General features: G+C 41.8%; 1 protein-coding gene across 1 annotated transcript; it reads left to right on the plus strand.

The window, feature by feature from the left end:
* The first annotated feature begins 552 nt into the window (after positions 1 to 552).
* LOC127770343 (subtilisin-like protease SBT3.9) lies at positions 553 to 6,850 on the plus strand. Its single transcript, XM_052296008.1, has 10 exons — positions 553 to 672; positions 935 to 1,026; positions 1,676 to 1,773; positions 1,872 to 2,027; positions 2,905 to 3,527; positions 3,652 to 3,719; positions 4,466 to 4,708; positions 5,002 to 5,137; positions 5,697 to 5,889; positions 6,025 to 6,850. The coding sequence occupies exons 1-10, from the start codon at positions 571 to 573 to the stop codon at positions 6,576 to 6,578; spliced, it is 2,265 nt and encodes a 754-aa protein (XP_052151968.1). The 5' UTR covers positions 553 to 570; the 3' UTR covers positions 6,579 to 6,850.
* Positions 6,851 to 15,113: the final 8,263 nt, after the last annotated feature.

Below are 15,113 nucleotides of genomic sequence, written 5' to 3' on the forward strand. Positions count from 1 at the left end.
CAGCACATGCGTTTAGATCTGAAAGTTGCAAGGTCAGTTTGACTACTTCATAAATTATTACTACATATTTCCTACTTTCTGTCAAAAAGTTTTATCAACTAATTTTAAATCAGTAATAAGAGTTTAGCTCTACTCATTTAGCATATTTAGTGACATCATATTGTGTACATGTAGCAGTTACCGACGAAAATAAAACTTCTATATATGCTAATTGTTTGCACGACTCCATGACTTCTATGCGTATTGTTAATTTGAATCAGAGTCTCCATTTACCTAATTAGATTATCATACCTCTAGTGCATATATATCATCTTGGAGCAAGAATAATTCAACCTAATTAATTAATGCAATCAGTACTTAACAGTCCTTAATATCCTTTTCACTGACGCAAGGTGCATGAAAATAGACAGGAAAAATTATCAGGTTGAACAAGTAATCTTGACCGCTTCACGAGTAATATCTGCACCATGCATATATTGAACTTTTTATCCAGTAACATGTATATATAGGCCAACATATGAGTGCTCTGCACTGTGAAACTAACTAAAAGATTTTGAGTGGCTAGCTGATATGGCAAGGTTCTCAAAGCTACAAGCTCTGTTTCTAGTATTGCTCTTTCAACTTAACTTGCAATCGCAATGGTCATATGGCCTTCAGAGAGATCAAAGCCGAGTAAGCCATTTCATGTCTAACATGTGCATATTTGTCTGTGTCTATATATGCCATTTCAAGGAATGAACTATTAAAAGGGGTTTATACGGATAGCGAGACTGCACTTACTTTCCTAAGAAATGTTTCTCAACAAAGTTCATCCTTAGGCTATGCTGATTAGCGCCCAAAACTGTTATATTTAGAATGTCTTTGAATTGTTTGTACTGCAATATTGTATATACATCAAGTTCTTAACTTATCCATGACTATGTTTTCTGATCAGCTATACATCGTTTACCTCGGTGAGAGGCAGCACGAAGATGCTGATCTTGTCACTGCATCACACCATGATATTCTCACCTCAATTCTTGGGAGGTAATTGCCAAAATCCATAATAGGATATTCGTCCCTTTTCAGTAGTAATAAAACATTTTGTTCAAGTACTCAAGAGTCAAGAGAGATATTTTTTTAAGGAAAACACACGTTACTTATTTTTTATATTACTAGAAAAAATACCCGTGCGTTGCAATGGGTGAATGCTATTTTAATCTTATTATATTTATATGGTTTAGCTAGAATAAAATTCATTATGAGAATTCGCTTGGGTATTTTTTAGAAAACCATGAGTTGTAGTTAGGAGTACGATTTTCATCTCAACTTAGCATGCGAATTCGGTTAAAGAAACTTTTTATACGACTCCTTTTGTATTTTCAAAAGTAAACGAAGTTAAAATCCAACTCAAACACGGATATGTATTTTCAAAAGCGAATGAACTTAAAAACCAACTCAAATACGGTTGACGTACCAAAATACCGGTAAAAACATTTTCAATTTTTATAATAATAGAGAAGCTTGGAAGGTTTCCAACCAGCTTACATGTAGAACTTTATGTACAGAAACAAGATATATATATATATATATATATATATATATATATATATATATATATATATTTGAGTTTTCCAATGATTTATATTGTCAATATATCAGAGACGTCTAATTAATTGATAACAATTTTCTGAAGCAAGGAGGAGACTCTTAGGTCGATTGTCTACAGCTACAGGCATGGTTTTTCTGGCTTTTCTGCTATGCTCACAAAAGCACAAGCCAGAAAGATAGCGGGTACTTAATCAATTAATAGTTTCTCTGGACATCGTATATTTGTTGTTTTGGAATGATACAAGCAAATACATGGATTGAATTTTGTTCCTTTCTGACAGGCCTGCCTGGGGTCCTCAGTGTAACTGAAAACCAAATATACAAAGCACATACAACTCGAAGCTGGGATTTTCTTGGACTTGACTACAAGCAAACAAATGGGCTGCTCGCAAAAGCTAGATATGGAGAAGACGTGATTATTGGTGTTGTTGACTCAGGTTAAATAATTTACAAAAAAGTTAACTTTTTTTAAAATCTAAAAATCAATGCTTCATGTCAAACCAAACATGCTATTACAAGTAGGCAAGAAAACGGAGCGGATACATATAGAGAACGCTAGCTTATACCATATTTGTTTTCATACTTTTAGCTGGATACAAAAATGAATATGAATAGCTAGGATTCAGAAAACAACTACGAATAATCTAGAATACAAATAAGTATTGAGTATGATTGGATACGAATACATAAATAAATAATTCTTAGAACACAAAATCCACCTGAACATCTAATTGAAACAAATACGATCACTCATAATTAACTCATTTTATATAAAAAGTTATATCATAGGCTAAACAATAGTACTAACTTCAACACATATAACATTACTAGAGTATAAATGCATTTATGACTAATATTATAACTTATAGCATAATTTGTAAAAAATAATTAAAATTTTAACTAATATTAATAGTGTGGGCTGGTATTGTGAGATGAGCTAGTATTAAAATCTAAAGAAGTCGGTTCAAGGTAGAGTTAGAAAGATATGAGGTATATTCCATGCAATTAGCGGACATCCGAATAACACTGTTCACCGGATATCCGTATCCATTGGAAGCTCTTATACTATATATATTTGTATTTGTATCCGAGAAAAAACATCTGTATTTGTATCCCTATGTAGATCATCGACTCCAAACTTTATCCATATTTGTTTTTCTTTGGAGCGAAGAAAACTATTTGTTCTGTTTTCATCTGTAATTATAAGTGAATTTCCTATTTCTCCGGGCTTAAATTTCTAGGTGAACCATATAGTGCAGCCAAGTCACTAAGAGGTTAGTTTAAATGCGAAGTAATTTGGTTTTTTTTTCTTAGGAATCACACCCGAGTCACCAAGCTTTGATGATGACGGATATGGCCCCCCTCCATCCAAGTGGAAGGGAATATGCCAAGTAGGTCCATCATTCGGTGCTAACAGTTGCAACCGGAAGATCATCGGTGCACGGTGGTATGCTTATGATGTCCCAAATGGCACGCTCAACACAGAGGTCCTATCTCCAAGGGATGTCCATGGGCATGGCACCCACACGGCCTCAACAGCTGGTGGCAATATCGTCCATAATGTTAGCCGTCTTGGGTTGGCGACTGGGACAGTACACGGTGGCGCGCCCCGAGCACGGTTAGCCATATATAAGGCTTGTTGGTCCACGCCTGACGGTACCGCTGGCTGTTCCGGTGCCGGGGTGTTGAAAGCCTTCGATGATGCCGTCCATGATGGCGTTGATATATTATCACTTTCTATTGGTGGTCTGCTGGAATATATTGGCACACTTTATGTTGTTGCTAATGGCATCTCAGTTATCTACTCTGCTGGGAATGATGGGCCCATTGCTCAGACGGTGGAGAACTCATCGCCGTGGTTACTCACTGTGGCTGCAGCCACCATGGATCGGTCTTTCCCTGTAGTTATCACCTTGGGAAATAACGATAAGTTCATGGTTTGTATATATTGTTATACTAATCCTTGTTTACTATTATTTTTTTGTTAAATACATGCAATTTATTTATCGCTCGTCTATTAATTGTCTAATTACCTCTATTGGTGACACTGCACTCTTGTAGGCACAATCATTCGTCACAACAAAAATTGCAAGTCAGTTCAGTGAGATACAATTATTGTTGGATGACAAGTAAGAGTACAAAAACAATTATTGTTGGATGACAAGTAAGAGTACAAAAACAATTAACTAACTCCTCCATCCGTCCCAAATTATAAGGACTTGTAGTGGTTTAAATTGGTCCCAAAAAATAAATACTATTATAGACTTGCTTGACCAACCATCTCTCATTTAATTTTTCCTCATTTACCATTAAAGGCTAGCTCAAACACACTTCCACTCCCAAATTACCTATCATCTAAGGAGAGGCATCACAGTCTTTAATTTTTCCTTCATCCATAATCTCTGCAGCAAAAAGCTAAAAGTACTTATAATTTGAGATGGATGGAGTAGATTATTCAATTTTACTTACGGTACCTCAATCCTCAATACATGCGAGACCAAAAAAAAAAACCATTTCATGTATCTTTTAGTGGCTTCAGAACATATTAAAATTCATAATAGGATATTCGTCCCTTTTCAGTAGTAATAAAACATTTTGTTCAAGTACTCAAGAGTCAAGAGAGATATTTTTTTAAGGAAAACACACGTTACTTATTTTTTATATTACTAGAAAAAATACCCGTGCGTTGCAATGGGTGAATGCTATTTTAATCTTATTATATTTATATGGTTTAGCTAGAATAAAATTCATTATAAGAATTCGCTTGGGTATTTTTTAGTGGCTCCAAAAATAATTTGCTCAGACGACATATATATCTGTTTCAAAAATATAAGTGCTCCAACCAGAGATGATCCATGATCCCCTCTTGCTGCAGCTGCGATGCTGACAAGATCGATAGCTCTGTGAAGGGGAAGATCGCTTTCTGCTTCATCAAGGCGTTCAACGTGGTACCAAGCTATGGTAGAATCATCAACGCAGTGTCCTCCAAAGGAGGTCGAGGAGTTATCTGGGCGCTGTATACAACTGACTTATTCCTCACGGAGGACTTGCTCACTTTGGATATTCCATTTGTCCCCGTGGACTATGAGATTTCTTACAGGATTTTCCAGTACATCAGGTAGGTCAACATCCCAAAAATATATAATCGTCAGTGTACTCCCCTCGTTCCAGCAAAAGACAACTTGTAATTACAAATCTACACACACAGGATGTATGTGATATGGATTATATCACGTTTATGTTGACCTATACACAGATACGCTGTGTGGATGACCACAGCAAGAACACAGACATACAAGAATTTTGTTTTCGCTGGTTCCAGAATTTTGAATTATTTGATTTTGTTACCTTGGTCTAAGTATTGTATTTACTTTATTCAATATTTTAGGAAACCAAATATTGTTTACACAGGAATAGTGAAAATGGTGACATCCCAAAGGCGAAGATATCGTTAACCCGGACGATGATCGGAAGTGAAAATTCTGCCCCCAAAGTAGCAGCTTTCTCATCAAGGGGCCCTAGTGCTATCTATCCTGGGGTTCTCAAGGTTAGATTGAAATTAGAAACAGTGTTTACACCATATGATGAAGCTCAATATATAGCTAAAGGCATCAACAGATGGACAAAATAATGTAACAATATCTAGCAACATGCTAGCTAGCTAAAAGAAAAGACAACTCTGAAAAATTTTCTAAATCAACAACATATATAGATTTACAGGTGATGAGCTCAACATACTTTTCTAATGTTTTAATTGACAGCAATATCTTGGAAAAGTTGTTGCAAGATCACTATTTATTGTTGAATGGAACTAATGAAGTAAAAAATATAGTAAAAAGAACGAGAGTATTTTATCTCTTATCAGTTAGTACAAAGGAAGTATCACTTTTAGCATTTGCACAAACAATACATATAACCATATTTGGACATCGGGATTTGAACCTTGGTGGGTTCAAATATAAGTGATTTTTTAACAGATGAAGTACTATATTCAGAAGCCTTAGCCATTTTAAACAATCATATAGTTGATTCGATCAATATTTTCATCCATTTTCACATTGGTCAATAGTCCATTGAAATAAGACAGCATTCTTCAAAACTTGTAGCCGGACATTGCTGCACCAGGTGTTGCGATTTTAGCTGCTTCACCAAATACTCCAGAGTTCAAAGGTGTCCCCTACCGTTTTGATTCTGGAACATCTATGGCTTGCCCACATGTATCTGGTATCGTTGCCGTGCTCAAGTCCCTACATCCTGAATGGTCACCCGCTGCCCTCAAATCCGCAATTATGACAACAGGTAACCGATTAATTTATTTTCAAAAGAACATGTTTGACCTCAAAATTTTGAGGTAATTGTGCATGTCAAATATGGGAAAGCTTGTTTGATGTATAGAGTTAAAAACATTTTAATCAATATTTTTCTTGCATGCAGCAACTACCTTTGACAACAACAGGATGCCGATCCAAGCCAATGGAAGAGTTCCAAAGATTGCAGATCCTTTCGATTATGGAGCAGGCTTTGTTAATCCGATAATGGCAGCTGATCCAGGCCTCATCTATGACATCAACCCATCGGATTACCTCAAGTTCTTCAACTGCATGGGAGGATTAGGATCACAAGACAACTGTACGACAGCAAAAGAATCCGTGATTGAGCTGAACCTGCCATCGATCGCCATTCCCAACCTCAGGACATCCCAAACTGCGGTGCGCACTGTCACCAATGTTGGCGACCATCAAGATGTTGTGTACAAAGCATTCCTCGAGCCTCCTGCAGGGGTCGAGATGGCCGTCGAGCCATCAGAGCTGGTGTTCAACAAGGATAAGAAGGCACAGAGCTTTAAGGTGACCTTCAAGGCGACACGGAAGGTGCAAGGGGACTACACGTTTGGAAGCTTGGCATGGCATGATGGAGGCAGCCACTGGGTTCGAATCCCCATAGCAGCTCGCATTGTGATTGAAGAGATCTACTCCAGGATTTCCTAGTTTAATATGCGTAATTCTAGTTGATCGGAGATCCACTAATACAAAATAAAGGTCAATTCGATCATATATATACTTCATATGTAGCATGTTATATGTGTTTCTGCAATCTAGCTACATTTTATTCCACCTCCAAGCAATCTATATTTATGTCCAAGGTTACATATTAAACAATATATGTAGTCTTAGATATTTGTTATGGATAGTGGACTTAATTATTATGTGGCTAAAGCCATCGTGAAAACATATTTGTGTTCTAAGGACAGTGGAGTGTGTAAGAGTAAAAATTACCTCAACTTGAAAACGAGTATATGCCTATTACAGAGTATTGACTAATCATTTCAACCATGTTTCGCAAATACATTGAAATTTTTACTGCGAATAGTATGTTATGATGAATATTGAATATTTGGTGAGAACTTGTTGAAATTACCACAAACAGATCAACTGCGAAAATTAGTGGAAAGCTGCTACTTATATATGGTTTTAATTCAGTTTGTGGAGTACTTTTTTGACTGTTACGAACCTTTTTACAGTATACTATATATATATATATATATATATATATACCCATATAGGACTCCATGGTGCCCGGGCTCCAAGGTATAAAACACATAAATTCTCTTAAATTTTTAAAAAATTTTAAATTGTGAGTATATACCTAGGTATATGAATTTAATTCATACAAATACCTAACAACAAAACAACTCAAACTCAACTTTATTTCATAATTCATTATTACATACCTAACGAATTATATGTTTGGATGTTATATACCTAGAACCAAAATCTAACCAAAAAAAAAGTTCAAACTCAGTTTAATGTTCATATCTAAACATTTAAAAAAATTTCATACTCATTCAAATTGGGTATATACTCAATTTGAATCTTGGAGCCCATACTCCATGTAGCACCAGTTAATTTACCTATATATATATATATATATATTATTTATGGGAACTAGTCAGCGTAAATATGAAAATTCACATCACCAGTTTAATTAACATACATGATGAGAACATATCAATCCAATACGATTTTTTTAATGCATGATAACACAGAAAACCATTTAATTAGACGTGCCATAAGATCCATACAAATTGTAAATACAGCTGATTCATGATCTACACCACTTGGCACTACCCTTAGCCTCCTGGTTGGGAACACTCCCCTCCGGCACAGAAAACAAAGTTGTCCATTAGTGCGTGATTAATTAAGTATTTGCTAATTTTTTTAAAACAATTTTGTATATAATTTTTTTAAAAAAAACACATTGTCTAGCAGTTTGAAAAAGCGTGCGCGCGGAAAACGAGAGAGATGAGTTGGGAAAAAGGGCATACGAACACAGTCTTAGGGTTGTTTGGATCAGGGATTAAAATTTTAGTCTCTATCACATTAGATATTTGAACACTAATTAAAAATATATTAAACGTATACTTATAATAAAACTAATTGTATAAATGAGATATAATTTTCGTTAAATCTGCAGATATACTTTAGATTGTTGATTTGTTGATGCTGCATGCCTGCAGCTCTGCTTGCGTCCGTCGGGCCGTCGGCGAGGAGAAGGAGCCGAATTTTGAGCAACCAGTCGGCTGCTTCCAGCCTCCACGCCACTAGCCTAATTTCGATAAGGCTTAATTACCCGGCCTGCTATCTATCTATCTTCTATCCATCTATCTATCTATCTATTTATATATTTATATACTAAAAGTCCATTAAACTTCTTACAAACGCTCCTAAATCATCACTTGGCGCTATAATAAATTAGAGAAATAAAAAAAATTCTGAAAAAAAAGCAAAACATCCTACCCTTGATTTTCATTTAATACGATGGACCCATAATTTACCATTAGATCAACATCAAAATATATATCCATAACCCCACCACCTCCTAGGCCTCCTCCTCTCCCCATCACATACGTACGTACGTAAGTATATCCATCTGTCCGTCCATCCCCTCCTCTGTCTCCTATCCTCTCTCCCTCTTTCCATCTTTTAATTTTCTACCTACCAAAATTTATGATGATTAAAAAAATCAAACATTATAACCGATAGATTATAATCTACCTATTAATATCCTAAAAATATATTAAACTTCCTACCAACGTTTCCAAGCCATCACGTTATACTATGTAAACGCTCCTACGTCACCACATAATGCTCTAATGAATTAGAGAAAATCGTAGATATTCAACGCTCCAAAGCCATCACGTGATACGCTACAAACCCTCCTACACCACCACATGATGCTCTAATGAATTAGAGGAAATTGTAGATATTCGGAGAAAAAAATAATATGTCATCTTTATTTTTACTTAAATCGATGGATCTATTATTTTAGATCATTAGATTAGATCTTACTTTTAGAAAAATTAAAATATAGTATTTCCATTCTAATCACCGTCCACGTACAAGAGAAAATGCGTACATTCATAAAGTTCACCAGGAAAAATGTACGTGAGAAAATACGTATGTACATCAAGTTCGCCACATACGTACAGTTCTCCGGGAAAAATGATACAGCCCAAAGCAAAAAACCTAAAACAAACATACTTATAGTATGATGGAAAAATATACTTTACAAATGTCAGGGTTACGGGTCAGGCATACCCTCTCCCCTTCGATATACATTACATATCGACATGGCATACCCACGCGCATGCGGATATTTCCTACATATTCTAAGGAAACCTTTCACGAAATCTACAGATGGGAAGAGTCCTTCTCGGACAGATCTGGGTCGTCGACGTATCGTATTGGGTCTGATATCTCCGAGTCCTACTTGGAGACCTCCAGATCTGTGATATAAAAGGGACCCCCGGGGAGGGCATAGAGGATCGAATCTCAGAGCCAACACAACCCACACAGCCTACGTAGCCGAAGTCTGCGAAGAGCCAAGTCATCGAGAGCTAGTCGAATCCACTCGACTACGATTTCACCGGATCCGACAAGTTCCATCGTTCCCTTTGTAACCTGTGTTTTCCACCATATAATCCCATATCAACTGGATTAGGGCTATTACCTATCAAGGGGCCTGAACCAGTATAATTCTTGTCTTTTGATTGCTCAATGTCGTACTACGTAGATCCTTGTACCAACGTACCCTAATACCCTTGATATCCAGTCTACGGGTATCACCCGTCGACAGTGGCGCGCCAGGTAGGGGGACTTGGTACTCAAGGTTCTACTACTATGTCATCCAGCTTTGTCGACAACAATGTCAACACCAGCCTCAGCCAAGCGCTCCCTGCTTCAACAATGCTGGTATGGACTTAAGTCGGTGAAATCGTCTTCCCGGTTTACACCACGACGCCGATCTCGACCGGTTCTCCAATGACCAGAAACGAGAACGCAGTGGCTAAAAACCAAGGCGACTCCATGTCGAAAAATCCACCCGTCGAAACGGAGAACGGATCATCGACGACATCCAAGCTCGGGAAGGATTCCGATACGGCCAAACCTTGTCCTTCCGACATGAACCACGAGCCGGCAAAGATGACTTCCGAAGCCACAAGGTCTTGGTGTCCTATCCACAAAACCAAGAAACACACCCTGCAAGATTGCTGGGTTTTCCTCAACGTCCGTGCTGAAATTCGCGCCTGCAAAGAACGTGGAATTCAGCGCACTTCTCCAACTCGGGATGTCTATTGTCCTATTCATAAGACAAAGAATCACGACCTCTCGAGCTGCAAAGTCTTCCTCGGCGCCATGAAAGCTCCGTCTCCTAAGTCATACGTCCCCGTCAGGGATAACGGCAAGGAACAAGGAGCGACTCCAGCCTCAGATCGATTCGTTGGGGTAATCGATATCGATCCTCATGAACCATCGGTCTTACATCATCTCGAAGACTATGGGTCATCGACAACGAGCACGCCGCGGGAGGTATTGGTTATCGATGACGTTGGCACGTCAGCGCAAGCCAACGCAGAAGCGGCGAATCAATCGACTACTGCAGCCCAACACATCAGGGTCGTTCAAGCTATACTGAGGGAAACTCCTTACGATCCCGTTTTGAACGATGACCTCGAGCGTTGGACAGAACGACTACGGGAATCGGTGACTAACCTTAGCAACGCGTTTGAAGAAGCCGCTACCGCAGCGCACCAAGATAAGCCGCCAACTAGCGACGCCAATGGTGAAGATCCGGAACGGAGGGAATCACCTCAACGATCCACTCCTCCACCTCGCGGCGCTAGCGATCTCCGAGATCAAATCAACGGCCGCCGAGAAGCACGACGCACACGAGACAATGTAAATCGCTCTCGGCATCATGTCTCTTCACGGCTCCATGATAGCGGAAACGAGGACCGGGATCACGACAACCACCACGATCGCAACGATCGCGAACGACGGGGGCCAAACAATACTGGTCATGGCCACCGCCGTAACGACGACGATAATGGAGATCGGCGCCGAGACAACAGCGGTAGACAACGACAGGATTCCCGAGATCCAGGCCGTCATCCTCGTAATCGTACGCCGGAACCAAGCGACCCATCGTCATCATCATCATCTGCGTCCTCCTCATCGTCAGACAGACATCCACGAAGGACACACGACCGCCGACAACCCACCGCCCCCAACGCTGGGTGTAGAGCTTTCGGTCGTTCCCTACGTGATGTCCGATGGCCTGAGAGATTCTGACCCGGAGCAATTGAAAAGTATGATGGGAGCACCGACCCAGAAGAATTCCTTCAAGTCTACTCCAAAGTACTCTATGCTGCCGGAGCAGACGACAACGCGCTAGCGAACTATTTACCAACCGCGTTGAAGGGTTCTGCACGTTCATGGCTGATGCATCTTCCTCCCTACTCAATCTCTTTGTGGGCAGACCTGTGGCAACAATTCGTCGCCAATTTCCAAGGAATGTACAAGCGCCACGCGATCGAAGACGACCTACACGCGTTGACACAGAACTCAGGTGAATCATTGAGGGAATATGTTCGACGCTTCAACGAGTGCAGAAACACAATTCCTGAAATCACCGACGCTTCTGTAATCCGCGCCTTCAAATCCGGTTTCAGAGATCGCTACACTACCTAGGAATTGGCGACAAGACGCATCACAACCACTCGGAGGTTATTCGAGATCGTTGAGCGATGCGCCCATGCGGACGATGCGCTAAGACGCAAGAACGACAAGCCGAAGACCGGCGGAGAGAAGAAATCAGCCACAGACGCACCTGAGTCAAGCAAGAAGAAAAATCGCAAAAATGGGAAAAGGAAAGCTCAAGCGGAAGTCCTCGCAGCAGAATACGCGAACCCTCCCAAGCGCCCAGACCCACAAGGCAGCGACACAAAGAAATCTTGGTGCCCCATACACAAGACGGACAGACATTCTCTAGAAGATTGCCTTGTTTTCAAAAAGTCGCTCGAGAAGCACATGGCGTTTGAAAAAGGCAAGCGAGTACGCGTTGTTGAGAAGAACGAAGAGACGGCTCCTCACGAATCGGACTCTGTGTATCCAGACTCCGACCTCCACGTCTCACACATTTTCGGCGGCTCCACAATGTACTCCTCCAAGCGAGAATACAAGAAAGTGGAACGTGAAGTCTGTTCGATATGGCGGGGGGCTGCACCTAACATGAAGTGGTCTGAGCAGAAATAGAGTTCTCGGAAAAAGATCACCCCAAGACCACCGTTATCCCAGGACGATATCCGATCGTGGTCGAACCCACTATTCGGAACGTCAAGGTAGCGTGAGTTCTCATCGACGGTGGTAGCTCGATCAATCTTCTTTTCTCCAGTACTCTGGACGCAATGGGAATTCCACAAAGTGAGTTGACACCAACTGATCAACCCTTCCATGGAATTACTCCCCAATCATCATCCAGACCTTTGGGCAAGATTATGTTGCCTGTGACTTTCGGCCAAGCCAACAACTTCCGAACAGAGCGGATCACCTTCGATGTCGCTGAATTCAATACAGCTTACAACGCCATCATCGGGAGAACTGCACTTGCGAATTTCATGGCCGCATCTCACTACGCGTATCAAGTGCTCAAGATGCCGGGACCGAAGGGAACAATCACTATTCGGAGGAACGCAAAGCTGGCGGTGCAATGCGACAAGCGGAGCCTCGACATGGTCGAGCAAATGCCCAGCCCACCCGCCACGACTGAGCCACCCAAGAAAGTGAGCAAGACAAATAAGACGCCAAAGCCGGACGACGTCATCAAGATCGTTCCACTCTCCAGTGCCAATCCCGACAAAACTGTCAAGATTGGGGCGACACTAAACGAGAAATAGGAACTCGCGCTCATCACCTTCCTCCGCGATAATGCCGACGTGTTCGCTTGGCAGCCGTCCGACATGCCGGGGGTCCCTAGGGAGGTGACTGAGCACAAACTAATGGTGCGACCCGATGCCAAGCCAGTAAAGTAAAGACTGCGGAGATTTGCACCAGACCGGAAACAAGCCATACGAGAAGAGCTCGACAAACTTCTCAAAGCTGGCTTCATCAGAGAAGTACTTCATCCAGAGTGGCTAGCCAATCCAGTCATGGTGCGGAAGGCCAACGGAAAATGGAGAATGTGTGTCGACTTCACTGACCTCAACAAAGCGTGTCCCAAGGATCACTTTCCTCTCCCTTGAATAGATCAATTGGTGGATTCAACAGCCGGTTGCGAGCTATTGAGCTTCCTCGACGCTTAGTCTGGCTACCACCAAATCAGCATGACAAAAGAGGACGAAGAGAAGACAGCATTCATCACGCCGTTCGGGGTATTTTGCTATGTTAAAATGCCGTTCGGACTGATAACCGCCGGGAATACTTTCCAGCGCACGGTCCAGGGCGCACTTAGCAACCAGCTTGGCAACAATGTCGAGGCTTACGTTGACGACATCGTTGTCAGAACCAAGACAAGCGATTCATTGATTGACGATTTGCGGGAAACGTTCGACAACCTCCGACGATATCGCCTCATGCTCAATCCTGAGAAATGCACGTTCGGAGTACCGTCGGGCAAGCTACTCGGATTCCTTGTCTCTGGCAGAGGAATAGAGGCAAATCCCGAGAAGATCAAAGCAATCGAGAACATGAAGTCGCCCACGAGACTCAAGGAGGTACAAAAGCTAACCGAATGCATGGCAGCACTAAGCAGATTCGTCGCTAGGATGGGAGAACGAGGACAACCTTTCTTCGCTCTATTGAAGAAACAAGACAAATTTTTATGGACACAGGAAGCCGAAGAGGCATTTATTACACTCAAGCGCTACCTATCAAATCCCCCTATACTTGTTGCTCCCCAACCTAATGAAGAATTATTCCTCTATATTGCCGCCACGCTATATTCCGTTAGCACTGTCATTGTTGTCGAGAGAGAGAAAGTACAGCGACCAGTTTATTACGTCAGCGAATCTCTCCATGACGCAAAGACAAGATACCCACAGATCCAAAAACTACTTTACGCAGTCATCATGACATCAAGGAAGCTGCGCCACTACTTTCAAGCTCACAGAGTCACAGTTGTATCCTCCTTCCCCCTCGGCGAAGTTGTGAGAAACAAAGACGTTGTCGGCCGCATTGCGAAATGGGTAGTCGAGCTAAGCCAATTTGATGTCCACTTTGTGCCGCGAACAGCCATCAAATCCCAGGTACTCGCCAACTTCATTGCCGATTGGACTATGCCAGACAACAAATCAGACAACCAAGGCGACAATGAAACATGGACAATGGCGTTTGATGGCGCACTCTACAGCCAAGGAGTAGGGGCAGGATTTATCTTGACGTCTCCCTCCGGAGATCAATTCAAGCACGCAATCCACCTCAACTTCAGGGCGACCAATAATACTGCAGAATACGAAGGACTACTCGCCGGGATACGAGCTGCAGCCGCACTTGGGGCCAAGCGACTAATCGTCAAAGGGGACTCCGAGCTAGTCGCGAACCAGGTGCACAAAGACTATAAATGCTCTAACCCTGAGTTATCCAAGTATCTCGCAGAAGTCAGGAAGCTAGAGAAGAGGTTCGATGGGATCGAGGTCCGACACGTCTATCGCAAGGACAACGTCGAGCCAGACGACCTAGCACGACGCGCGTCCAGACGAGAACCGCTCGAACCCGGCACCTTTCTCGATATCCTGACGAAGCCATCGGTGAAAGAAGTTAGCGGCGAAGTTAGCCCGAACACCCCCGACATCAGCTCGGAGGTCACCGAGGCAGAACGCGCCGTTGCTGACATCGAAACCGCAGACGACTGGCGCATCCCATTAATCAAATTCATCAGTAGCGAGGAGTTGCCCGTGGACAATACAGAGGCCGAGAAAATAACCCGTAAAGCAAAGATCTATTGTATGGTCGGTAACAATTTATACAAAAAAGCGCTAAACGGGGTACTTCTCAAATGCGTCTCTACTGACGACGGCAGACACCTCCTCCTCGACATACATGAAGGCATATGTGGGTCACACGCTGCCGGTCGGACATTGGTCGGCAAAGCTTTTCGACAAGGCTTTTTCTGGCCAACCGCCCTTAAAGATGCATGCGACATGGTCCAGCGATGTGAAGTCTGTCAATTCCACAGTAAACACACAA

Source organism: Oryza glaberrima, chromosome 4 (assembly GCF_000147395.1).
Source record: "Oryza glaberrima chromosome 4, OglaRS2, whole genome shotgun sequence".
NCBI classification, from domain to species: Eukaryota; Viridiplantae; Streptophyta; class Magnoliopsida; order Poales; family Poaceae; genus Oryza; species Oryza glaberrima.

Coding starts and splice junctions, on each gene's coding strand:
- LOC127770343 (XM_052296008.1), top strand. CDS start 571: ATGGCAAGGTTCTCAAAGCTACAAGCTCTGTTTCTAGTATTGCTCTTT. Junction 3,528..3,651: donor GAAATAACGATAAGTTCATG/GTTTGTATATAT, acceptor GCACTCTTGTAG/GCACAATCATTCGTCACAAC. Junction 5,890..6,024: donor ATCCGCAATTATGACAACAG/GTAACCGATTAA, acceptor TCTTGCATGCAG/CAACTACCTTTGACAACAAC.